Raw genomic sequence first — 23,812 nt, 5'->3', positions numbered from 1 at the left:
GGGGGACAGCTGGCTGGTGCGTCCCCACTCCCCAGGTCCAGCCCGGGGGGCCCTGATGTCATCAAATCGGAGCCAAGCCAGCTGCCGGCCTAGGTCTGCGCTCCGCCCTCCCCGGCCCGGGTCCCTCCCAGCTCCCCAGCCCCACCCGAGGCTTCTGCTCACCTTGCCAAGCGCGGGAGCAAGGACCACAGGCATCCCTCTTGAAGCCCTGATGAGCTGCGCAAGCCCGTCACCCCCTCGGAGAAGCGGCCGCTGGAAACAAAGTCCTCACCAGTAACTGCTGCTATCTCCCTCCCCCCAACACAGAACGTCGACCAGAGACCGTTAATGATAACCATTTACTCCACGTGTTTCACAAGGACGTTGGGGGGCGGGGGCTGCTCCCCACACCCCAGTCACCGCACGAGGGGGCCCTTCCCGGAATCCGCGGCTCCCCCACAGCTTCCCACATAGGCACCAGCCTCGTTCAGTCGGTCACAGGCCCGCGACATGGAGGGTGGCACGGGCCAGGGTCCTGGGGCCCCCGCGTCGGGGAGGAAAAGCCCGGCAACACCGCCACAGGGCCGCAGAGGAACCGCCGTTACTGGTGCTTATTTCTCTTCTTGGCCCTTTTAAATCCTCGTGAGGCACCTTGACCAAAACAGATGGTAGATGGTATCCTGAAATGAAAGACACCTTCACGCTAAACTGCTACGCTTTTGCTCACAAACAACCCAATTCATGCTGGCAGTCTCGTGGGCTCGCGGGGGTCTGATTCTTGCTCTGGACACTCCCTCTTCCCCCGCGAACCGTGCAGGGTGTCCGCTGGCTCTCACCCGGACTCTCCCCTCCCCGGCTGCAGCAGGCCAGCTGCTCCAAACCTGCTTCCGGTGGGAGACGCTCCCCGCCACTGACTACCTGCCGCCGACCACCTGCTGCCAACCACCCACCCCGGAGAATGTGTCCGGGCTCCAGCTCAGGCTCCCTGTGACCCGCCCTCCAGGTGGCACCTGGGACTCACTCTCAGGCCAAATTCTGGGCAACTGTGCGAGGGCAGCTGAAGGACACGAGTTCATCTCCCTGTCGGTTTGAATTTATGGGCGATTTCTTCCATTTCTCCAACATTTACCCCCAAATTAGATTTGAAATCAACTTTATCCCCTATAAAAGCACAGTTAACACTAGAAACACAGCCTCGTAGGTTGTAACTCGAGCAATCACACCCTGGGTCTCTCCATCCCAGCTTAGGCCGTGGTCAAAGGGGCCAGTGCTTTGCAGTCCTGTGCTGCTGGGGCCCCAGGTCGTCCGAGGGCAGCAGGATGGTTGGCTTTCACCTCCCGCTGAAGCCAACGCTCCAACCCAGGGGCGGTTTCTCTCAGCGGGAACTGGGCCGGCCCAGAGGCAAACCCAGAATTCTCCAGGAGAAGCACAGATTCAGAACCTGCTTCAGAAAGGTGCCCGGGTACTGACCTGTGGCTGTAGGCCCGCCTCTCTCCCGCGGGTGCTGGTGGGGGCTCCACGTGTTCAGAGCAGACTTCCATGGCGTCGCCTTCCGACGGCACCCCGTCATCCCCCAGGGCTTCTGCCAACACCTGCTCAGCGGCACCGGGCATGACTGGGCTGGGGAAGACAGGTGGTGAGGACGCTCCCGGGTGTCAGTGCCTGCAGCCCCCGCTTCCCCCAGGACTGAATTCGCAAAGCTATTTTATGACTGTTTTATCAGAGAGTAATTTTCAGGCTACCAGAATGTGGAGAAGTGAATGTTCATATGACGTAAGCCATAGTCTATGAATTTAGGTATGATGGTCACACTCCGTCTTTTAAAAATAGTATTTTTATGGTGTCACATGGTAAATGACTACCAACGGTACCAAACGTCTCTCCATTACAATTACTGAGAAATTTACTAAAAGCAACCATACAATACTGAGCGTCTCCTCCTTAACACCAGTGTCTCAATCCAGCATCGTAGGGTTTTTCTCCTTCAAACGATTCCTTGGAAAGGAAGGAGCTACCTTATACTCAAGGCCTTATAAAAATCTCCCATATTGAAGTCAGTTCTCCAGATTATTCTACTGTCAACAGTAAAGTTCTGTCTGGGGACAACAATTTAGTCTGAAACGACTTCAATCAATGCAACTTTTAGATAGTGATGAAGCTTCACCTGAGGAAATCAGTTAATGAAAAGGCAAAGTAACGTAACACGCACTTACGGGCTACTCCCAGAGGTACTTCCCACAGTGCATTCTGAACAGTCACATGTAACACGTGGCTGTGCCGTCAAGTTTGTAAACACATACTGACGGGAAAAGGGAAAAACCGACGGCCCCACGTGAGGTGAGGGGCTCACGGCCTGGGACAAATTCCCCAAGGCCCACATGAGGATGGAAGGGAGATGATGAGCGGGGTGGAGATGAAACGTGAATGTAGAGGGGCGTGGTGGTGTTCCTGCACGCCCGGCAGACCCCAAGATGGTACCCCAGCCACTCCCAGCACAGGCCCGGGGAAGGCAGGCTCTCCCCTTCCCGTCCTCCCTGCAGCCGGCGGGGCCACACACAGAACCACCCCATCTGCTTAACCCCTCTCGGTTAAGGACTCCCGATTTGTCAGGGCTTCTGTAACCTGCAGCTAAATGTAACGTTAGCAGCAGGGATGCTGAACGAGGGCATCTGCACCCTCAAAGTCTATGCACGCAAAGGCTTTCTAGGCTCGGGAGGCGGCTCCGCGGCGCACCGCCACGCACCCTCTGCTTTTCCTTGGTTTATCGAAGCGGAAGTCCGCAGGGTAGAGATGACGCATCACCAGGTGCTCCTTCCGGTCTCTGCTGGTTCTGAACTTCTCTGTGCAGCCCTCCACCAGGCACTGATACTGAAATGAAAACAGCATCACCCCACCCTGACCCCAGGGCTGCCCATCTCACCGCGCTCTGACCCCAGGCTCTGGCACCACGAGGCACACGGCTCAGGGACGAGCCCCCGTGATGCCTGCCCTTGGCCTCAGCGGGCGAGCCGTCACCCACCATGTCCTGCCGCTCGGCCAGAATCTGGAAGAGGGAGTCGTGCCACTCCAGGATGTGGGTGTCCAGCAGGTGTCCAGAAGGGAAGGCCCGCTTGCAGAAGGAGCAGACGTTTCTGTGCAGAGTGTGGTAGTGGTGCTCGTAATCCTCCAGGGCGTCGAACACCTGGCAGCAGCCGGCCACCTGACACGTGAACTCGGGTACCCTGGCAGAGGAACGCCTGGTGGGGATGCCATTCCACAGCGGACAGAACGTCGGGCTCCCTGTCACCACTCCCCTTTAAGTGGACTGATAAAGCTTCGGATTTTCTCTTGCAAGCCCAAATCCTACTTTCACAACAATTACATTTTTACAGACAAGCTAGGCGGTGGTGAGGCCGGACACGCAGGCTTCCGTGGTGGTACAGGCAGAGTATCGGGGCGGGCACCAGGGGCGGGGCGGGCAGAGGGAGGGGCCCGGAGAGGGCAAGAAGGGCCCCTTGCTGGGCCACAGCACTAACCTGGGCCTCTCGGGCGCCCCGCCCACCTGCGTGAGCACATCCTGGAGGTAGAGGTGCCGCTGCACGTCCCCTTCCTGCGGGAGACAGCGTCCTGGGTTCTGACCCGGCTCCACCCCGGGCCCCGCCCCTAGGACCCCGGCCCCACCCAGAGCCTCAGCCCCGCCCACCGGGAGTCTGCCCCGCCCCACCCAGGCCCCGCCCCAAGCATTTCCCCCGCCCCATCCAAGCCCTGCCCCCGGGGCGCCGGCTCCGCCCCCACCCACAACCGCTCTCTCCTTCCTCGGGTCACGCACCTCAAAGAAGTCGTGCTCCCGTGGGAAGCGCACCGGGCGCGGCGCGAAGCGGAAGGGCGCGGTCCTGGCCGCGGGGTCCCGCTCCACGGGTAGAGGCTCGGCCGACCCGGGTGCCCCCGCCAGGCGTGCGTGCAGCGCGGGTGGCAGCTGCATCGCCCTGAGCGCCAGCGGCGCCACGGCCGGTCGGCCACCGTCCGCCAGCCGGCCGGGGCGGGGCCGGACGTGACGTAGAGCGCCACTTCCGCCGCCGGCGGGGCTGCCCTGCGGGCTTGACGGGCTTGGCGGGCTCGGGCCGGGCGCGCCCCTGCGGTGAGTCCCGGGGCGGCTTCTATGCGGAGCTGGCCTCGCGCGTCCAGCCGATGGTTCGGGTCCCTTTCCCGGCCCCGAGCAGCACAGGCTCCTGGCTGTAGAGGCTCCCTCCCTCCCTCCTCCCTCCCGTCCTCGTTGCGATCACCCTCGGCCTCCCTCCCACACACCCCCGCCTTGTCTCCCACCTGAAGGGCTACCGCGGCCTCTGGACCATCCTTGTCTCCAGACCAGTTCGCAGACTGGAGCCCGAGTGGTGTTTGGGAAATTCGCGATTTGTTGTGCCGGTCCCGCGGCCCCACGGCAGCTCACCCTCAATCACCGGGGTCTGTGGGCCCGTTGGTGGCGACCAGTAGGGTGAAGCCCAAGGGAGCATTAAAAAGATCAGCTGAGCTGGGGAGGTGCTACCTGCAGGTGAGAGCCACAGATCTTGCAGGAATGGTTCCCCACATCCGCGTGGAACAGCAGGCTCCTTGTAGTATTAATACTTGTGATGTGGAATGTCTGCGCTTGTTTCTACCACAGATGTCAAGGTTCACGAAGATAGTTTCTAAATAAGCATTTACTTAAATGATCTTTCTTCTGAAGAGCCCTGTCCACCCACTTGTGACTGGTGGAGAGATGGCAAATGCAGTGTCCATGCCGCCTAGGTGGCCAAAGTGGTCCTCAGTCCAGCTGTTAGAGAACACCCCGCGGTCCTTGGAAATCTCGTAGAATGTGGGTAAAAGCAGTTGCCCTTGGAATGGAAGAGGCCATCAGTGGGAGAGCTCCGTGCTGTCTTTTCTGTTTGTAGTTCGCAGTGCCTCATTCAGCCGCTCTGTGACTAATTAGAAGGTGATAGTTGAGGATGCTGGCAGTGGTTCAGTTCCAGTTTTCCATTTCTCGGGTAACAGCGGGTGTTTCCAGGTGGTTGGCCACGTGTAGCAATAGCAAAGTTTGTTTCTGCTTTTCTGATAACAACAGTGCAGGCCCTTAGGTGCTATATTTAATCTCCACAACAGCTTCGTGGGCAGGGTCTAGTACTCGCCCCTTTTCAGAGAAAGCTTACAGAGGACAGGCTCCTTGTCCAGGGCCCTACAGCCTGGAAGCACCAAGTCAGGGCTCAGGCTGCCTGGGATCCCGCAGCCCAGGCCCCGTGCCCATGACTGTGGTCACCGTGAGCGCCTCCTGGTGTAAAATGTGTGCATGCTGGCGAGTTCCACACCAGCTCACACTTAACTGTTCTGCTTTCGTGTTTGGAGACACCCTGCCTCTGGCCGCTATTTGACGTTTACGTAGGTGACTGTGATATTTGTATGTGGGGAACTTGTTTTCCATCACTCAGGATTAGACTCTCTGGATGTAGAGGTACAAATTAATATCCACGTTGTGGGCGTGTGTGTCGAGCCTTCCCCACCTGCTGTTAACTCATGGCTTGTCTTCACTGGAGCTGTTGACACAGCCGTTCTAACCTTTTTAGGGTCACAGCCTTTGAGAATCTGTTGAAAGACCCTTTCCTCAGAAAAATCACATACAGAAATGACTTTGCCTGTAATTTCCAAGTCTTTTGTTGTTCATGATCCCAAATTATGAACCCTGCGTAGCCGCGTTGAAACGTTTATGTGAAGCGTGTAAAGTTTGCTCGTGTTTATTTGTTGAATCTATGACTAATTGCCCGTGTTTGTCTGTCTTACTCTTAATAATAATGGCTAATTGGACCAGTCATCAGTGGGAGAACAGAAGTCCCCCTGCAGGCCACTACTGTCCCTTTGGGGACATCTGCATAGAGGTCCCCTTGCAGGCTACCACTGTCTTCTTGATGGGATCTCATTTATGGTTTTGACCATAAATGAGATCCAGTGGGGAGACCCTAGAACATCTGATGGACAGGGCAGATTGAGCTGAAGGGGAAGCCCACCCAGCTCAAGTACATAGGAGATGTGTAGCAGTCTTAGCAAAGCCCAGCCTGGGCGAGAAAAGGCAGCATCCTGGTTACCAGAGTGCACAGAGAACACACAGCTGGAGGCAGCTGGAGCTGTAGGTGTGGACCTCACAGGGGGAGCCGCGAGGGGTGGTGGCTTAGGCCTGTGCAGAGCTCCCTGTATAGATCAGGGTCCCTGGAGGGCTGGGATCACTGTATCTGCACAGCTGGGACTAGAAAGTGCTGTCTGCCACCTGAGGGGAGCAGCTCCCTGCTGGCCCAGGGCCACGTGTGGTTGGGGTCACCCAGGAGGAATGGGGGCCCAGGCCTTAGGGCCACGTCCACTCTGTATGCACGTGCCAGTCCCCCCGAGCTGAGGAGTGAGCCTGGAACCTGGCTGGAGCTGCTGGGGCTCAGCACTGATTCCCATGGGAGCTGCCCACTGAGACAGCGCCCAGTGAGAATGACAGACCCCAGCAGCGGGTGAGGAGGGCGAGTCTCCCCAGGAAGGGGCCCCACATGCTGGTCGGAGCAGGCTGTGGTGGTGTCTTCATGGGGAACCTTCAGGCCAGGATGGGCTCTGTGACAATTTGGCTTCTCAAAGACCTGACATTGGCCAATTCAATTGCTTTAAAACTTTTTAACTTATAGCCTCTTGATTTATAAAGGGCTCTCCTCTTACCTTTAGGAGAACACAGAGCCAAAATCATGAGTGAATTTCGAATTCACCACGACGTCAATGAGCTGCTCAGCCTGCTGCGAGTGCACGGAGGGGACGGGGCCGAGGTCTACATTGACCTGCTACAGAAGAATAGGACCCCGTATGTCACAACCACTGTGTCTGCACACAGCGCCAAAGTGAGTGCCTGTCCCCGGTGCTGCACTGGGCACAAAGTTCACCTTCTGACGAGCAGCCACAGCGGTGCCGGTACGCTGGCAGACAATGCTGTCAGATGCTTTTCATGGGCCACGTTCTCTGCTCCGCTCTGCTTCCGTTGGTTTCTCCCCATCACCCGTTGCACAGATGAGTAAATGAAGGCTCGGGGAGAGTGTTGGACTGGCAGCCTGACCTGGGAACCCAGACTCCCAGCCACGCCCTCCCTGTGCCCCATAAGGAGGGAGGCCCAGATGGTCCTGATTTCTGTTCACATCGTGACACAGATTCTCCTATGGGTGAAAAAGGAAGCTCCTGGCGTTAGCCACAGTGAAATCCCTTCAAATTGGATTTTTTGAAATTCAAATAATGTAAAATTCTAAGTTATAGGTTTTCAGTAAAAGACAATTTAGAAGTCTATTTTAAAAACACATTATGAGGCTTCATTTATTTTAACAGCTTAATGATGGCACAAGGATAATTCAGAAAACTTACTGAGCAGAATAGAGAGTTTAGGATACGTAGTTATGTCCAATTTATTTTAAGGGGAGCATTTTAATCAGTGAGAAAACGTAGCCCCGGAACGTGTGTGTAATAATGATTCCAGAGGGAAAAGAGTTAAGTGCATGGAAAGAATGCATATACACTATTAGGAAAAACATAGGTGGTTATGGTCTGACCTAAGGCTTAGGAAGTATAACGTGGAAGAAACCACAGAAGAGAATATGGGTGAGTTTAACAAAGCATCCTGATGAGTTTTCTTCGTTTTAGTTTAGAGACACGTGACTATTCCATCTGCCTAACTTCACTCTTCTTTTGGGTTTAGTTTTTGCAAGGCTTTTTAAAGTTCCTAGTTATCGTCTCTAAATCATTCTGTCTGTGCTTTTGAGGTTAAAATAGCAGAATTTTCTCGTACTCCTGAGGACTTTCTGAAGAAATATGATGAGCTGAAATCTAAGAACACGAGGAACCTTGACCCCCTGGTGTACCTGCTGTCGAAGCTCACAGAGGACAGGGAGGTGGGTGCCGGGCTCGGGGGTGGCTGTGTGAGGAGGAGAGCCTCTCTGCGTCTGCGGGGATGATGGACGGCTGTCCCGCCTGGCGGCCCCCCGTTAACCGCCCCGGCCTCACACCTGTAGCACTGAGGTGCGTGCCCCCGAACGGAAGCAACGTGGTGGAGATGAGCACAGCGCTAGCAGCGGCCTCTGGGGCAGAGGGCCTTTGACCTTCGTTGTCCAGGCCGTGCTCTTGTCTGTGCTAAACTGAGCCTGTGTTACCTGTGATACTGAGGGAAGTGCATGCCATCTGAGGAGCCCCGGCCCAGGGCATCCAGGGCTGGTTGGCGCTTCCTTTCGCATCACGAGGCCCAGGGTCCGTTCAGCGGGGAAGCATGTGGCCGGGCGCGTGGTGGCCACCGCGCCGGGACAGATAAAGGGGCGTGGTCTCGAGCAGCAAGGGAGGCCGGTCTCGTGGAGAAAAGGCTGAGCCACTGGGAACAGGGTCTGGGATCCCGACCTGCCGTGATCTGGGGGCATGGCGCCTCGTGGCGGGCAGCGTCGGGAGAGCAGGCTGCCGCTCCAGGACGAGCGGGGCCCCTGCTCTCGGCCTCCGCGTGGAGGCTGCAGCTGGGGTCAGTGGGGCGGGGCGGCAGTGCCCGGCGGAGGGCCCGAGCGTGAGGCCCGCGTGACGCCGGGGCCGTGTGCTTCCAGACCCTGCAGTATTTACAGCAGAACGCCAAGGAGAGAGCGGAGCTCGTGGCCGGCGCCCCCGCCGCAGCCTCCAGGATCTCCGTGCAGGAGCTGGAGGAGCTGAGGAAGCAGCTGGGCAGCGTGGCCACGGGCCCCACGTGGCAGCAGGTGCCGTGTGGCAGAGGCGTCTGGGTGTGGATTCTGGCCCGGCAGGGGCCTGGCTCTGGGACACGAGCTCCGGGCGCCGGGCGGGGGGTTCTGACTCACCGGGGGTCAGCTCCTGCTGCCCGCCCATTCTGTAGGCTTGGCCGGTGCAAGTCCCGGCTCCCCTCATCGACGCCGGGCAATTGGTTTGAGGTGATACTTTATCTCCCTCACCTGCCGCTCTTCTTGCCTTTGACTTTGTGTCCAGCCCTGGTCTCCTGCCGTCCTTCTGTGTTCCCACGGTCTTGCCTCTGGCTCTCGAGCCACTCAGAGCTGCCTCCTGAGGTCTGAGCTGCAGGCCGGTGTGGGTTGGGCATGTCCTGTGTCCCCACCTCATGTGGTCCTCCCACCACTGCCCCCTCCTCGACGCCCCCTCGCCCCCTGCCAGTGCTCTGAAAGCTGGGCACCCGTGGGGATCACGGCTCCCTGCCCGAGCCAGAGTGGCCATCTCCCTCTGTCCCTCAGCCCCGAGGGGCTCGGGTAGGGGTGCCCCTTATCCGGCCAACTCTCACTGGGCCTTCCTTTCACCTGGCAGCTCGGGCCTAGACCTCATGCCACTGGGAAAAGCGGTGAGCTGTGCCCGGAGGTCCCGGGAGTGGGCCTGCTCCGTGCGAGAGCTCCAGCTTTACCTGTGGGCCCCGTGCAGTCCAGACCCTGATGAGGGGCTGGGCCCCGTCTGCCTTGTCCCCGGCCCCTTGCACTGCGATGGGCTCAGACACGTGTGTTTCCGTTCACACGTGTGCTCAGGGATCTGCTTTTTCGTACCGCGGATGTGTCGGTTTTAAGTGTTTGTACTGAAGGCGTATCTTTCTTTTTTGTTTCTAAAAACCTCCCCACCAGTCTCTGGAACTCACGAGAAAGATGCTTCGAGACAAGCAGAACAAAAAAAACTTGGGCCAGCGCCTCCCTGTCTTCCCAGCGTGGGTATACGAGAGGCCCATGCTGCTCGGGGACTTCCTGACGGGCTCAGGCGCGAGCATGGACGCGGCTGTGCCCATCGGTAGGTGACGCACCGACTTCTGACCGCAGGGGCCTCGCCGCGGCAGGGAGGGCTGAGCCCTGTGGAGACGGCGGGCCGGTGTTGTGCCATCACCCGGGCCCTCTGCTGCCCTTGGCCACGCGGCAAGGAGCAGTGCCCGCCAGACACCGTCCTTCATGTTCCCATCCCTGGTCAGCAGTGGGTGGTGGTGTGCCAATGTCTGGGCTGGCTCTTGCCTGGCTTTCAGGAGCGCCTGCGTCCCGGGGCTCGGGCAGCCCTGGGACGGCAGGATCACCGGGTCGGCCTTCCCAACAGTGAGTCATGCCGCTGTAGATTCTGCTACACGGGTGACACGGCCTTGGCCACACCGGCCTATGTGTGTCGCATTCAGATGGACTGTGGGGCATCTGGGGACGTGGGTTTGACCACCGTCTTGCCTTCTGGCTCCCGGGGCACACGGGAAGCAGGGGCAGCAGGGAACACTCAGTGCTCACAGAGAGGCACCCACAGAGCCCGCCTGGGGAGGGGAGTGTGGCCGCGCCCGCTCTGTGGCCATCAGAGGAGCTTGGGCCCCGGGGCCACATCCAAGGGCGAGAAGCAGGGCAGGCGGGGGCCCCGGTCTGCAGGCCTGGGGCCTGGCATTCCCAGGGTCTGGCTGGGCAGGCAGATGAGACGCCTTGGGCTCCGCTGCACATGCGGCAGAATCTGGAGGACTTTGGAGTCTGTTCCCCGTGGTCGTGGCGTCTCCGTGTTGCGCGTGCAGGCTTGGACCAGTTAGAAGCCACGGAGGCTCCAGGCCCGCATGAGGCGCCTTCGGGGGAGGCTCGGCCAGAGCGGAGGCGGCCAGGCGCTGGCTCTCCAGGGCAGGACGCGCTTACGGTTTGGACGTGCAAGGTTTCCCGTGTAGGTTTCCTGTGTGGCTGCTCGCACACAGCAGCCACGGCGGGCGGGCCTCGCATGGGGGTGGCTCCGAGGCTGCCTTGAGTGACACCATTCCCGGGGAGAACTCTGTACGGATGGGCAGCCTGGCCCATGTCCCTTCTGCAGCCGCACCCCGTGGGCTCCGGAGGCGGGATTGACGCCCATCCCACAGGCCTTTTGTCACTACTGCCCTCTGTCACCCCCTGGCCCAGTGCCTCAGGCCCTGATGCAGCCTCCACGGCCCCCTGGCCCCGTCTATGCTCAGGTGCCTTGGCCTCCCCCTGGCAGAGCCTCACCCAGGAGGGACCTGCCTCAGGTGATGTGCAGCGGCCCTGTGGGACACCCCCACCACCCGCGCGGTGTCCCCCCCACCAGCCGTCCCTAGTCGTCTTGCCGTCTGAGTCCCTGTTGAGGCAGGTCCCCCCCAACCCACTTGCCCGCCACCCACCCACAGCCGGGCTGACCCTCCTCGCACCGGCCTGCAGCTCCGTGTGCCCACCTGGGCCAGCCCATCCACGGCCACACGGCGTGGCGCCTCCCGCCCTCACGGGTCCTGCCCTGACCCAGGGCCTCGTCCCCAAGGTCACGAGCGCGGGCGTCTTCTAACCGCGCGTGCAGCTCCCGTGCAGCAGCCTCTGATGGGGCCCCGAGCCTCGGGCTCAGGTCTTGCGGACGCAGTCGCTTTTCTGGACGTTTGGGCAGCACAGGTGCTGTCCTGCGCCACAGACCCCCGGCCCCCAGGGACCCCTCCCCCCACTTTGTCTCGCATCCTTAGGCCGTGCTCCTGGCTCTCGCCAAATGTCCCCTTCCCGGGTGACCACATCAGTTTGAAGGAATCCGGCGTCCCCCGTGTGACCCCAGCTCTGTCCCTGGCGCCGCTCTCCTGAAGTCCGGGAGAATCTGTGTGCTGAGCGTGTCTACAACGGGCTCCGACCTTCCCCAGCGTCTCTTGCTCGCTGTGTGGTGTTTGCGTCCCTCCCGCTGCGCCAGCCTGGCCCCAGCCCCACCTCCACCTGCGCTTTCAGCCCGAGGGCATTTGTCCATTCCCAACAGCTGGGGTCTCAGCACGTCCCACAGAACTTTCTGTCTCGTCCAGTGCATGTACCGGCCACATGCAGCTGGTGGGCATTGGATGGCTGGCGTGGCTAAGAATTGGATTTTTGGTTTTCTTTAACTTGACCTTGGTGGCCAGTGGCCCTACACGAGGGTACAGACCTGAGCCCTGCCCTGCCCGGCCCCAGTGCTCGTCTCCGTCGTCCCAGAGCCGGCTTTGCGTGTCCGGCCTGTGCCCTGCACCCCAGTGAGTTGCGGAGACCCTGGCGGCTTGTGCAGCCTCCCATCCCAGCCCCTGCACTGTGTCCCTCAGAGCTAGGCCTCAAGCTGGCCGTGCCTCCCGAAGGTCCTGTACATAGTCTCTTGGTCCGGCTCACAATAACGCAGCCTGCGACACTCTGCTCTACCCGCTGGCGGGGAGAGGGGTTGGGGCCTGGGTGGCGTCTGCCCCGGGGCCTGCAGCCCGAGAGCCTCAGCCGGGCCTTGGCCAGGGAGATGCCAAGGTTGGTGGTAAGCAGTGCAGAGGTCAGCAGCCCTGCACTTGGGGGTCAGGCAGCCGGACCTGCCTCCCTCAGGGGTCCTGAGGTCGTAGTCGGACCTGCCAGAGCCGTGGAGGAAAACCACCTGAAGTTCAGGGGCAGCTCTGAGTCCAGAGTGATCCGTGTGCCTGGACAGGGGGCCACTGGCTCAGACCCATCCTGCTTCCACCGGCAGGTGTGCACCCGCGGATGTGCAAGGCCAGCGGGGCTTCTGTAAGCGTGGGCGTGTGGTGCGCCCCATCCCAAGCTGCCAGGCCCCGGTTCTGGGTGCCCTGGGGCTGACACAGGCGCCCAGAGGGCGCCAGCGGTCTCTTGGACGCCTCTTTCCCGGTTCTGCCTCTGGCCTAGCAGTGTCGGGAGGGTGCCGAGGGCCATCTGGGCTGAGAACCAAGAAGTGGGGAGCCGCTGGGGCTGTGAGGCATTTGGGGGGCAGCCCTGGTCCGTGGCCTGTGACTGTCCTGAGTCCATCGGGGTCAAAGGGAACCATCTCGCACTGTGAGAGAGAAATCATCAGCGTTTTAGAGCTTCAGAGGAAACCTTTTTCTCCCTGAGTGACGCAGGCTCACCTGGCTGTAGTGAGTGTCACGAGCGCGACACGTGTCAGAAGCTCTGTCGTTCCCGACTTCATCCTTTTGAGTGCACGCGGGTTATGTCCGTGTGGAGGGTTTTACTTGCTTTCAGGCTCCAATAGGCCGATCCGGGCTGTGTAATCTCAGCCTGTGGTGCCCCGACGGGATCAGCTAAGCCGAGGGATCGCCTTGGCTTTCAGGTCCACCAGCGCTGGAGGGAGTCACCCAGGGGCGGCGGAGGGGGGTCTGGGGGAGGCGAGGCCAGCTGGCGTCTGTGCCCACAGGCACACTGCCCCTGGCCGCCCAGGAGGCAGCCGTCGTGGAGGACCTGCTGTACGTGCTGGTGGGTGTGGACGGCAGGTACGTCACCGCCCAGCCCCTCACGGGGAGGCAGAGCCGCACCTTCCTCGTGGACCCCAGCCTGGACCTGTCCATCCGGGAGCTGGTGAGCAGGGTCCTCCCGGCAGCCTCCAGCTACTCCACCGTGACCAGGTAGGCACCCAGCAAAGCGCACTCAGCCCCTTGCGGGGACAGTTGCAGCTTCACTCCTGGGCCTGGAAGAGGGAGGGAGGCGTTGCCCACGGTGCCCTCTGGGGTTGGGGAAGAGGCTCCGACCATCCCTTCTGAGACACAGCTCTCACCCGCCCGGTGCTCTGGGCTGCTTTCCTTGCAGGTTCGTCGAGGAAAAGTCCTCCTTCGAGTACGGGCAGGTGAACCACGCCTTGGCAGCCGCCATGAGAACACTGGTAAAAGAGTACCTGATCCTGGTCACGCAGCTGGAGCAGCTGCAGAGGCAGGGCCTCCTGTCCCTGCAGAAGCTCTGGTTCCACATCCAGCCGGCCATGCGTACCGTGGACATCCTGGCTTCCCTGGGTGCGCGGGCCTGGCGGGAGGGACACCCTGGGCCAGGGCACTCGTCCTCCGATTCTTACTTTGTGAGGCGAAAGCCGCGCAGCTTTGTGTTTTATTAGTTTGCGGGAGGAAGACTCCGGGAGCTTCCAAAAACCACAGCTTTATAGTTGGAGTTTATCCCAAAAGGAAGGCCTGTCCCCTGAGGAGGGGCTCTAGCTCGTGGTGGCCCAGTGGCCCTCTCAGCACTGAGCGCCGTCCTCTCCCCTGGCAGCCACCTCGGTGGACAAAGGCGAGTGTGTCGGGGGGTCGACCCTGAGCCTCCTGCACGACCGCAGCTTCAGCTACACGGGCGACAGCCAGGCTCAGGAGCTGTGTCTGTACCTCACCACGGCCGCCAGCGTGCCCTACTTCGAGATCCTGGAGAAGTGGATCTACAGGGGCATCATCGACGACCCATACAGGTAGGGGCCGCGGAGGCAGCGGGGTGAGGTGGGGGCCTGCGGGCCCTTCTCAGCTGACGCCACGCTCAGCGCACAACGTGAAGCGCGTCAGCTCACGGAGGGTTCTATGCTGACGTGTATCTGTTGTACACGTCGGAACATTAAAAAAATGAGCCTGTTGTCTAGACATAATTTACTAACGACCCAGATGACAAAATCTAGCATGAGGGCCTAGCAAGGAAGCCCTTCCACGGTAAGCGTAGGTGGCGTCAGGGTGTCTGGCTCTGCTGGTGATAGGAACATGGGCCCCGATGGGAGTGTTGTCTTGTTGCCCGTGTTCGAGATGGAAGAACACGCGAGGTTCCCGTGGGGGGGGCGGGTGGAGTAAAGTGGAGTCAGCGTCCTGTCCAGCTCTGCAGACCTCAGTCCCCTCTGCGCCCGGTAATGAGCACCTCGCCCCATGGGCGTCTGTGGGTGTATCTTCACTCGCGGCTGAGAATGAAGGGCGGCGAGGCTGTCCGTGGCCCCCGTGGACTCCCGTTGTTTGCGGCGGCCTGTGTGGCGAGATCTGCCCGTCACCGGCGCCCATGCCTTTCAGCGAGTTCATGGTGGAGGAGCGAGAGCTGCGCAAGGAGAAGATCCAGGAGGACTACAACGACAGGTACTGGGAGCAGCGCTACACCGTGGTGCAGCGGCAGATCCCGTCCTTCCTGCAGAAGATGGCGGGCAAGGTGCTCAGCACAGGTGACCGTGGGGGCGGGGCCTGGCGGGCTGTCTCGTGTCCCCACCTGCCCAGGTTAGGCGCCCGCAGTGCCGGCGGCGCCCGGTGGACTCACTCTGTCCCCCACCCGAGCTGGACTTGCCGTCCTTTTGTGATTCTTAAAGCTCTGTGGCCACTGAAAGGAAGACTGTTTTCTGCTCCCAGCACTTCTGACTGCAGGTGTGCGGGTTTCCGCACAACAGCCAGTTCTCCGCTCCCCGTGGACACCAGCTGGGTGTTCCCCCATTTAACTCAGTTCTGGCACTATGTGCCATGGTCAGTGCAGGCCCCACAGGGTCAGGGCTCCGTCCCTCGAGGCTGCCCCCACCAGGTGCCGGTCACAAGTGTCGGGTCCCCAGGCCACTGCACTCCATGCAGTGTGGCCATGAATCGGGTTCCCACCACCCCCTCCTCAGGTTCGATGTTTGCCATGACAGCTCCCAGACTCAGGAAAACGCTTGACTTAACTAGATCGCTGGTCTGTTACAGAGGATGTTGTAAAGGATGCAGATGAGCAGCCCGATGAGGGGGTCCATGGGGCAGGTGTGGAAGGGTCCCGAGCACGGGAGAGTCTGTCCCCGTGGAGCTGGGGTGTGCCGGGCACCACCCTCCTGGCAGGTGGACACGTTCACCAGCCCAGAAGCTCTCCAAACCCCTTCCCGCAGGGTTTCCCTGCAGGTTCTGGGACAGGGCACGGCTGATCGGCTCGTGGGCTGTTGGGAATTAACTCAGCCTCCAGCCCCTCCCCCCGCCCCAGATGTCGGGACGGGGCTGAGGGTTTCACTCCCCCATCATGTGGTTGGTTCCTCCGACCGCCAGCCCCCATCCTGAAGCTCTGTAGGGATGGCCAGGAGTCACCTTGCGAGTGTAAACTCAGGTGTGGGTGAAAGGGGCTTGTGAACCACAAAATCCCAAGGGTTGTAGGAGCTCAGTGCCAGGAACCAAGAACAAAGACCAGAGGTATGTGTCTTATTTCTCAGTATCACAGGCTAGCACAGGAAAAGCAGTAAAGGACACGTGCCCCGCTGGGCTGGCAGGGTTTTTAGTCATCTCCTTGCGGTCAGGAACGTGACTGAGAGACACATGTGGGATGAGTTACCTGGAGACATGCTCCAGCCAGAGCCTCACACTTTGGTTCTGAGATGGGGGCTGGAAGGTGGTGTAGCGTCTGGTTCCCGTGAGGCTCTCTGAGGTTATTCCTGTGCCCTTGATGAGGCAAGTGCAGGTATGAAGTCACAGGAGGTTGCAGCCCTTTGTGGTGACAGCTGTGCTGCTCTGCTCTGGGCGAGGGGTTAGGGACTGTGCTCAGCTGGTTGGTTCTCTTGCCTGCCTCTGGCCGGCACTGGGGCTGCGATGTCTGGGGTTCAGGCCTGTGAGTTATCACGTATACAGCAAGCATGGTAATCTGACTGTTTCCATCCCTTTCCAGGAAAATATCTGAATGTGGTCAGAGAGTGTGGCCGTGACGTCACCTGCCCTGTGGCCAAAGAGGTCATCTACACGCTGAAGGAGCGTGCGTACGTGGAGCAGATCGAGAAGGCCTTCAGCTACGCCAGCAAGGTGCTGCTGGACTTCCTCACGGAGGAGAAGGAGCTTGTGGCCCGCCTGAGGTGCGCCCGCCCCCAGGGGCCGACAGAGGGCCGTGTGTGCCCACGTCCCCTCGTCTGCGGTGGCACAGCTCCCTCCTTGCGGCCGCCAGCCCCCTCCTTGGCCCCCTGCCCTCCCAGGGACCTGTCTGCGGTCCCCAGTGCCTTTCTGGCAGCATGTCCTGCACAGTGCTGTGACCCCACTGTTCATTTCAGCACATTTGGAGCTGACCCCTGCTCCCCCCGTAAATGTATTTCTTGGCGTGGGCACCCGTGGACTCAGGGCACCTGTGGGCATGGGAACCTCCTCCCAGTCTCCACCCAGCTCCCCCCATCACCCCTCGTAGGGAGCACTCTGCGGGTCTGGGCCATCCTCGTGTCCACGGCCTCTCACCTCTCCTGCCCGCAGGTCCATCAAGCGCTACTTCCTGATGGACCAGGGCGACTTCTTTGTGCACTTCATGGACCTCACGGAGGAGGAGCTGAAGAAGCCGGTGGACGACATCACGCCCACCCGTCTGGAGGCGCTGCTGGAACTGGCCCTGCGCATGAGCACCGCCAACACCGACCCCTTCAAAGACGACCTCAAGGTGAGCAGGCACCCCCCAGGGACCTTGGAGAGAGAAACAGCAGAAGCCAGCCCTTGAGGAGTGCTTTTCCTGCCTCGGTTGAAATGCTCACAGGGTTTTCCTTGGCTCTGTTAGGGACACGTCTCGGGGTCGTGGTATGTGAGCCTCTCCATGGGCTGCTGAACTGGGGGGTCGGGGTCTCTGGGGGACTCTGCATCCGTTTCTGGCAGGGATGTTGGCTTTAGTCTTCTGTAGCATCTCTGGCCTCGTACACTGATCTGGAAGGTTTCCCTCTTCCGGATTTCTGGAAGAGTTTCGAGAGGGTTGGTATCAGCTCTTCCTGGAGTGTTTGGTAGAATTCACCAGTGAAGCTTTCTTTGTTGTGAAGGTTCGTTGTTTCTTCCATCTCCTCTCCGGTTACAGGTCTGTTCCAATTTTCTGTTTCTTCTTGAGTCAGTTTTGGTAGTTTGTGTGTGCTTAGCAATTTGTGTAGGAATTAGTTCTCATAATCCTGTTTATTTCTGTAAGGTTGACGGTAATGTCCCCACTTCCATTTCTGATTTTAGTAATATGAGTCTTCTGTCTTTTTTTTAGTCAAACGTAACTAAAAGCTTACCAAGTTTGCTGATCTTTCAGAGAGCTAACTTGGTTTCATCCATTTTCTCTGTTGTTTCTCTGTTCTGTGTTTTGTTTATTTCTTCTCTAATCTTCGTTATCTTCCTCTTTCTGCTGACTTCGGGTTTAGTTTTCTGTTTTTCTAGTTTCTTAAGTTGTAAAGTTAGGTTGTTGACTTGAGATTGTTCTTTTTTTTTTGCGGTGCGCGGGCCTCCCACTGCTGCGGCCTCTCCTGTTGCAGAGCACAGGCTCCGGACGCGCAGGCTCAGCGGCCATGGCTCACGGGCCCAGCCGCTCCGCAGCATGTGGGATCTTCCCAGACCGGGGCACGAACCCGTGTCCCCTGCCTCGGCAGGCAGACTCTCAACCACTGCGCCACCAGGGAAGCCCTAGATTGTTCTTTTTTAACGTGGGCATCTGCTGCTGTGAGTTTCTCTCTGAGCTCTGCTTTTACTGCATCCCATCAGTTTTGGTTATAGTGTTTTCATTTCCCTTGGTATCAAGATGTTTTTGAATTTCTCTTGTGATTCTTCCTTGACCCATTTGTTTTTAAGAGCATATTTTATTTTCACTATTTGTGAATTTTCTCACTTTATCCTCTTACTGATTTCTAACTTCATCCTGTTGTAATCAGAGGGCGTGTCATGATACCAGTTTTGTTAACCTTACTGAGTCTTGCTTTGTGGCCTCACATGTGGTCTGTCCTGGGGAGGGTTCTGTGTGCACTAGCTGCTTGGGGCCGTGTCCCATGGGGGGCAGTCAGCTCACTGTGCTCATGTCCCGTCTCTGACCTGCCTGGTTGTCTCTGTTGCTGACAGCAGGGTGTCAGGCCTCCCACTGTCATCGTAGACCCTTCTCAGTTCTGGCAGCTCGCTCTTCATGTGTTTTGGGGTCTCTTGTGAGGTATAGGAGTGTTCTTGTAGGATAAGATCCGGGAAGTCAGATTCTTGGGTCAAAGCACACGGCCAGCGCTCCACTGGACTGACATCTCTGATGCTCAGTCCCCGGGCCTGGGCTGCCCGCTGAGTCGGCCGCGGCCCTGGTGGGAGGGAGCACAGCCATTCAGGGTCCACTTCTGCAGCAGGTGACGTGAGTTCTCATCTGTGGATTCCTGTTCATTCCTTCATCCTTCCTTGTTTGTCTTTCATTGTGGTTCTGTCATTCTCTATCCTCCCAGTTTCTTACCAGTTTACAGGAATTGTCCCACGTCTCTGGCACATAGGTGGCACCGTGTAAGGGTGTGAATGAGGCAGTGTGTGGACCACATTCCCTGCCCAGAACCGCCGTGCCGTCCTCACCATGTGCTCCCTCCGCCTGCCCTGTGCAGGTGGTGGAGAAGGGCTGAGTCTCGCGGGATTCAGGGTTTCTCACTTGCCCTTGTTTCTCCTTGATACCATCAGGGATGCTTTTAAAGTAATTTCTCTGTACCCTTCTTTTTCTGTTTTGACTCAAAGCAGTTTTGTTTTTTAATTAAGGTGTATCACTAGATGTTTGGTGTTTTAAGCCAGCCTCCCAGACTTAGAATCCATGTCTGGAGGAGATTCCTCGGCCCTGGACTCGCTTTTCCATTTCGTGATGTAGGGGCGGGGTGGGGTTGGGACCTGATGCTTTTTTGTTTCTCTTTCCCCAGATCGACCTGATGCCTCACGACCTCATCACCCAGCTTCTGCGTGTCCTCGCCATCGAGACCAAGCAGGAGAAGGCGATGGTCCACGCTGACCCCACCGAACTCACGCTGAGCGGCCTGGAGGCCTTCTCCTTCGACTACGTGGTGAAGTGGCCCCTGTCTCTGATCATTAACAGGTAAGCATCAGGCTCTCGCGCCTGCTTAGGCCCTTGGGGGTTACTGGCTGCTCAGGTCACGCTCCGCCCCGTGAGCCTCGCCTTTGACGTCTGGTGCCGGCAACAACCCCCGGGCGTCTGTCGGAATCCGCTTTGTTCCTTCTTCACAGGAAAGCCCTGACCCGCTATCAGATGCTCTTCAGACACATGTTCTACTGCAAGCACGTGGAACGGCAGCTCTGCAACGTCTGGATCAGCAACAAGACTGCCAAGCAGTACTCCCTGCACTCGGCCAAGTGGTACGTCCTCCGGGGCTCCTGTGCAGCAGGGTGGTTCCTCTCCACACCCCGAAAACGGAGACCCAGGAGCTGGCCTGTGCAGCCTCCACGTCTCTGATGTTCCATGCTACCGTTAGACTGTGGGATGGTGGGGCGTGTCTGAGCCAGAGCCCTTCGTGGACCTCCGGCTCCTCCAGGGTTGGGAGCGCCTGCAGGCCCAGGGGTGCTCGGCACTTTGCGAGTGCTGGGGGCCCGCGGGCGCCCTGTGTATCTGACGCCTTCGCCTGGCGCAGGTTCGCGGGCGCTTTCACCCTGCGGCAGCGGATGCTCAACTTCGTCCAGAACATCCAGTACTACATGATGTTTGAGGTGCTGGAGCCAACCTGGCACGTCCTGGAGAAGAGCCTGAGATCTGTGAGTTTAGCCCGGCTGGTCACGACGCCTGGTCAGAGGTCAGGGAGGCGGAGGTGGGGCACAGACCCGACAGCTCCCCCGATGGCTCCCCCGACGCCGCCAGAGCCGTGTTAGCAGTGGAGGGCAGGGCACGCAGGACCGCGTGGCCCAGGCTCAGGCTGCCAGAAGAGTGTGCAGTTCCTTCGGAGCCTCGGCTCTGGGTCAGCGCCCCATCCAGGCCCATCCCAGGGCCCCTGGGGACCGTCAGCCAAAAAGTTCATGTCACCAAATTCCAGGAGCGGAAAGTGCAAGGGGGCAGTGTTTCCTCCTTGTTTTCTGTCTTTAAGAACGAAAGCCTTGGACCTTTTGGGGCACATTCAGTGTGTCCTTTTAGCGATATTTTGAAGTTTTCCCCCAAAAGACCACAGGATTGTTTAAAACATGGAAACAACACAGAGCGTACAAAGCAGCCCAGTCAGGGCCTCGGTGCGGTCGTCTCAGCAGAGCGGCTCTGACAGTGTCTCCCGCCCAGGCCTCCAACATCGATGACGTGCTGGGACACCACACCAGCTTCCTGGACAGCTGCCTGAAGGACTGCATGCTGACCAACCCCGAACTGCTGCGTGTCTTCTCCAAGCTCATGTCCGTGTGCGTCATGTTCACCAACTGCATGCAGGTGCGCCCCCGGGGCTCTGGGCGGCGGGCGCCAGTCCTGCAGACCGTCCCAGCCCCGCGGGGGCTGCGCTTCCTCGAGTGGGCTGCTCGTGGCTGATGCGCATTTCCTCCCGACCCCCAGAGGTTCACGCAGAGCATGAAACTGGATAGCGAGCTGGGCCACCTGACACTGGAGCACGGCACGATGCGGGGGCCGCCCACGGAGGCCGAGCGGGCCGAGGAGCGTGCCCGCAAGGAGCTTGCCCGCAAGGTGGGTGGGTGGCCAAGCGGGCGTCCCCGACGCCCTCCTTTGTCCCGCTGGGATTGGACACAGCATTAGGGTCACAGCGCTGCTACAGCCCGCCATTCCTGTCTTCCCTTTGGTTGATAAAAAGGCTCTTAAATGTATGTTCCAAATACAAGCCGCGGAGAATCTCCCTTCCCGACTTCCCACAGTGAGGCTGCGTCGTTCAGGGGGTGTGTGGTAAGCCCGAGCCATGGGGATACCCCGCAGGGGCCTGCGGTCACTGTGATTAAAGTCTGTCTGTAACCGGAAGGGCCAGGTGGTTCGGCGGGTGCAGGTGTGTGTCCTGTAGGGTGGGGTGCGGCGGGGCAGGGTGAGCCCGGGTAGGCACTCCCAGGTCCCCCACTTGCTGAGCGGCGGTCAAGAGAAAACAGTGTCAGCTGGAAGATCTGAGCCACACGCGGAAACCCTGAGGTTCACGTCCTTCCTGGCTCCGTGTGGTGGGGCCGCAGGGCCGGCTGCCTGGAGCGTCTCTAGGTCCTGCCATCTCAGGGGTTTTCACAGTGCCTAACGTTTTACCTTTCTTCACGTGAAGAATTGCCGAGACACATTTTTCTATTTAAAAAAGAAGAGAGAAGGGGGTTGAGCTGCTGGCGGGCGGCCGAGTCACGACAGCCATGTCTTGCAGTGCCTGGCCGAGCACGTGGACGCTCCGCAGCTGGCCTCCAGCTTCGAGGCCACCATCAGTAAGTTCGATAAGAATTTCTCAGCCCACCTGCTCGACCTCCTGGCCCGGCTGAGCATCTACAGCACCAGCGACTGCGAGCATGGCATGGCCAGCGTCATCTCCAGGTGGGTGCACCGGCCCCCGCCGGCGCCCTGCCCCGCCACGCCCTCCCACCGGCGCACGCGCCCTCCCGCCACTCGGCGCAGGTGTGACTGAGGCCGCGTGTGTTCAGCCGAGGCTCCCTTGGCCTCCGTGTGCCGCTGCTGGCCGCTTGCTGGAGGAGTGGCCTCTGGGCATTCACGTGTGTGGGTGTTCGTGTGCATGCTCACCTGCGTGCCCGTGTTGACTGGTATACGTCAGGCCGCCCCATCAGCCCTCTCCCCGTTTCTCTGTGTTCCGAGGGCCAGGCCTGGGTCAGCTGCACTGGCCGCTGTGCCCCAAGCCGGGACCCAGGACACTGGAAGGGCCCTTTGGCCCCAGCCGCGGGCCGTCGCACTGTCTCCAGGTGAGCAGTGAGGAGGCGCTGCCTTCCCGCTGGCGGCTGGTCAGGAGACCCCGGGGAATGCATGGAAGGTCAGGGCCGCGCTCGCCCAGCCTGCTGCGCCTCGAGGGCCACGTTGGTGCCCCCCTGGGGTCCACCTCCCGTGACCCCGGGAGCGGCGAGCGTGCAGGGCTGACGCGAGCAGGAGTCCGCGGAATCTGGGGGGCCGTGGGGAGGACCGTGCAGCGGCGAGGACGGGTGCGCGGGGCCCGAGGGCCGGTCGGTGGGGCCTGCAGACCTGGGGCTGGCGGTTTCCTGCTCCTCAGAGGGGGCGTGGCGGGCCTGCTCCCTTTGGGGGCGGGTTCAGGTGAGGAGGGGGCTGTCCCTGCCCTGGGAAGCCTCCTGTTGGGTAGCCTCTGGCTCAGCCAAACATTGGGCTGCCCTATTCTGCCCACAGGCATTCCAATGTCCTGGGCTCCGGGGTTCAGAGAGCCCCAGTGTCCAGGGGCTGGAGACGTTTGTCTCACTTCACCTGTGTCTTTTTTTTTTTTGTGGCTGCCTTGGGTCCTCGTTGCTGCGTGCGGGCTTTTTCTAGTTGCGGCGAGCAGGGGCTACTTTTCATTGCGGTGCGCGGGCTTCTCATCGCGGTGGCTTCTCTTGTTGTGGAGCACGGGCTCTAGGCACGCGGGCTTCAGTAGTTGTGGCACACGGGCTTCAGTAGTTGTGGCTCGCGGGCTCTAGACCGCAGGCTCAGTAGTTGTGGTGCACGGGCTCAGTAGTTGTGGCTCGCGGGCTCTAGAGCACAGGCTCAGTAGTTGTGGCACACGGGCTTAGTTGCTCCGCAGCATGTGGGATCTTCCCAGGCCAGGGCTCAAACCCATGTCCCCTGCATTGGCAGGCGGATTCTTAACCACTGTGCCACCAGGGAAGCCCTCACCTGTGTCTTTAAGCTTTATTCTCAGTATCGCCTGGGTCCTGTATGTGTGTCCGAGTGCGCGTGTGCTGGAGACTTGAGTGCCTCCCATGCCCTTCACCGTGGGGTGGTAAGGGGATCGCCAGTGTGGCCACGGAGGCATCTGCAGGGACCCTGCCCACTTCCCTTGCAGGCTCGACTTCAACGGCTTCTACACAGAGCGGCTGGAGCGCCTGTCTGCAGAGAGGAGCCAGAAGGCAGCCCCCCCAGTGCCCAACCCGCGGGGGCCCCCAGCTCCAGCGCCCAGGGTCGCTGTCACTGCGCAGTGAGGCCAGCCGCTCCTGCCACAGCTGAAGCCTCAGGTGGATGAGTTCAGAGGTTTCTCACCACATGTTTCCAGAACGCTTGTGCTGTGTGTGTCCTGTTTAAACATAAAGTTGAATTGTCTGCACTCAGCTCCTCTCGTTTCTTGGGGCTCGTGCACTCAGACCAGAGAGGGTCTGCTTGTCTGCGCGCTTTCCTGAAGCGAGCGGAGTCCCTTTAAAGAGTTTTTTGGTTTCAAGTCAGACAAAGTGAGAACACATGGCCTCTGAACAACATCAGGACAGTCACCAAGGTGCCTGGGCCTGATGTCCACACCGGTCCCTGTGAAGTGGGGCTGGGCTCCCTGGGGTCAGCAGGAACCCCTCACTGCAGGC

General features: G+C 59.8%; 2 protein-coding genes across 7 annotated transcripts; one reads left to right on the top strand and one right to left on the bottom strand.

The window, feature by feature from the left end:
• Positions 1-324: 324 nt before the first annotated feature.
• ZNF511 (zinc finger protein 511) lies at positions 325-3,940 on the bottom strand. 4 transcript variants are annotated; one of them, XM_012531600.3, is made up of 7 exons: positions 3,788-3,940; positions 3,495-3,568; positions 2,999-3,200; positions 2,723-2,847; positions 1,450-1,599; positions 1,001-1,059; positions 325-659 (listed from the first exon to the last, which is right to left on the bottom strand). In XM_012531600.3, exons 1-7 carry the CDS (start codon positions 3,938-3,940, stop codon positions 475-477), a joined length of 948 nt encoding a protein of 315 aa, XP_012387054.1. In that variant the 3' UTR covers positions 325-474. The 4 variants fall into 4 exon arrangements, with proteins under 4 accessions (XP_012387054.1, XP_033276539.1, XP_012387055.1 ...); XM_033420648.2 differs by having other exon boundaries at positions 325-630; XM_012531601.3 differs by lacking the exon at positions 1,001-1,059.
• A 15-nt stretch (positions 3,941-3,955) lies between these two features.
• On the top strand, positions 3,956-23,569 carry TUBGCP2 (tubulin gamma complex associated protein 2). 3 transcript variants are annotated; one of them, XM_033420645.2, is made up of 19 exons: positions 3,956-4,096; positions 4,288-4,507; positions 6,682-6,851; positions 7,758-7,886; positions 8,577-8,723; positions 9,600-9,759; positions 13,105-13,312; positions 13,494-13,693; positions 13,944-14,133; positions 14,711-14,856; positions 16,302-16,482; positions 16,868-17,048; positions 19,273-19,445; positions 19,595-19,723; positions 19,996-20,116; positions 20,628-20,771; positions 20,892-21,020; positions 21,682-21,845; positions 23,308-23,569. In XM_033420645.2, the coding sequence occupies exons 3-19, from the start codon at positions 6,702-6,704 to the stop codon at positions 23,441-23,443; spliced, it is 2,688 nt and encodes an 895-aa protein (XP_033276536.1). In that variant the 5' UTR covers positions 3,956-4,096; positions 4,288-4,507; positions 6,682-6,701; the 3' UTR covers positions 23,444-23,569. The 3 variants fall into 3 exon arrangements, with proteins under 3 accessions (XP_033276536.1, XP_033276538.1, XP_004265742.1); XM_033420647.2 differs by lacking the exon at positions 4,288-4,507 and having other exon boundaries at positions 3,964-4,096; positions 7,791-7,886; XM_004265694.4 differs by lacking the exon at positions 4,288-4,507 and having other exon boundaries at positions 3,964-4,096.
• The last annotated feature ends 243 nt before the right edge of the window (positions 23,570-23,812 follow it).

This window comes from Orcinus orca, chromosome 14 (assembly GCF_937001465.1).
Source record: "Orcinus orca chromosome 14, mOrcOrc1.1, whole genome shotgun sequence".
NCBI classification, from domain to species: domain Eukaryota; kingdom Metazoa; phylum Chordata; class Mammalia; order Artiodactyla; family Delphinidae; genus Orcinus; species Orcinus orca.
The sequence above is the reverse complement of the archived record's forward strand: the minus strand, read 5'-3'. Positions and strand labels throughout refer to the sequence as shown.

Coding starts and splice junctions, on each gene's coding strand:
- TUBGCP2 (XM_033420645.2), top strand. CDS start 6,702: ATGAGTGAATTTCGAATTCACCACGACGTCAATGAGCTGCTCAGCCTG. Junction 14,134..14,710: donor ATCATCGACGACCCATACAG/GTAGGGGCCGCG, acceptor CATGCCTTTCAG/CGAGTTCATGGTGGAGGAGC. Junction 21,021..21,681: donor GCAAGGAGCTTGCCCGCAAG/GTGGGTGGGTGG, acceptor CATGTCTTGCAG/TGCCTGGCCGAGCACGTGGA.
- ZNF511 (XM_012531600.3), bottom strand. CDS start 3,940: ATGCAGCTGCCACCCGCGCTGCACGCACGCCTGGCGGGGGCACCCGGG. Junction 3,569..3,787: donor GGGAGCACGACTTCTTTGAG/GTGCGTGACCCG, acceptor TGTCTCCCGCAG/GAAGGGGACGTGCAGCGGCA. Junction 2,848..2,998: donor TGGCCGAGCGGCAGGACATG/GTGGGTGACGGC, acceptor TTTTCATTTCAG/TATCAGTGCCTGGTGGAGGG.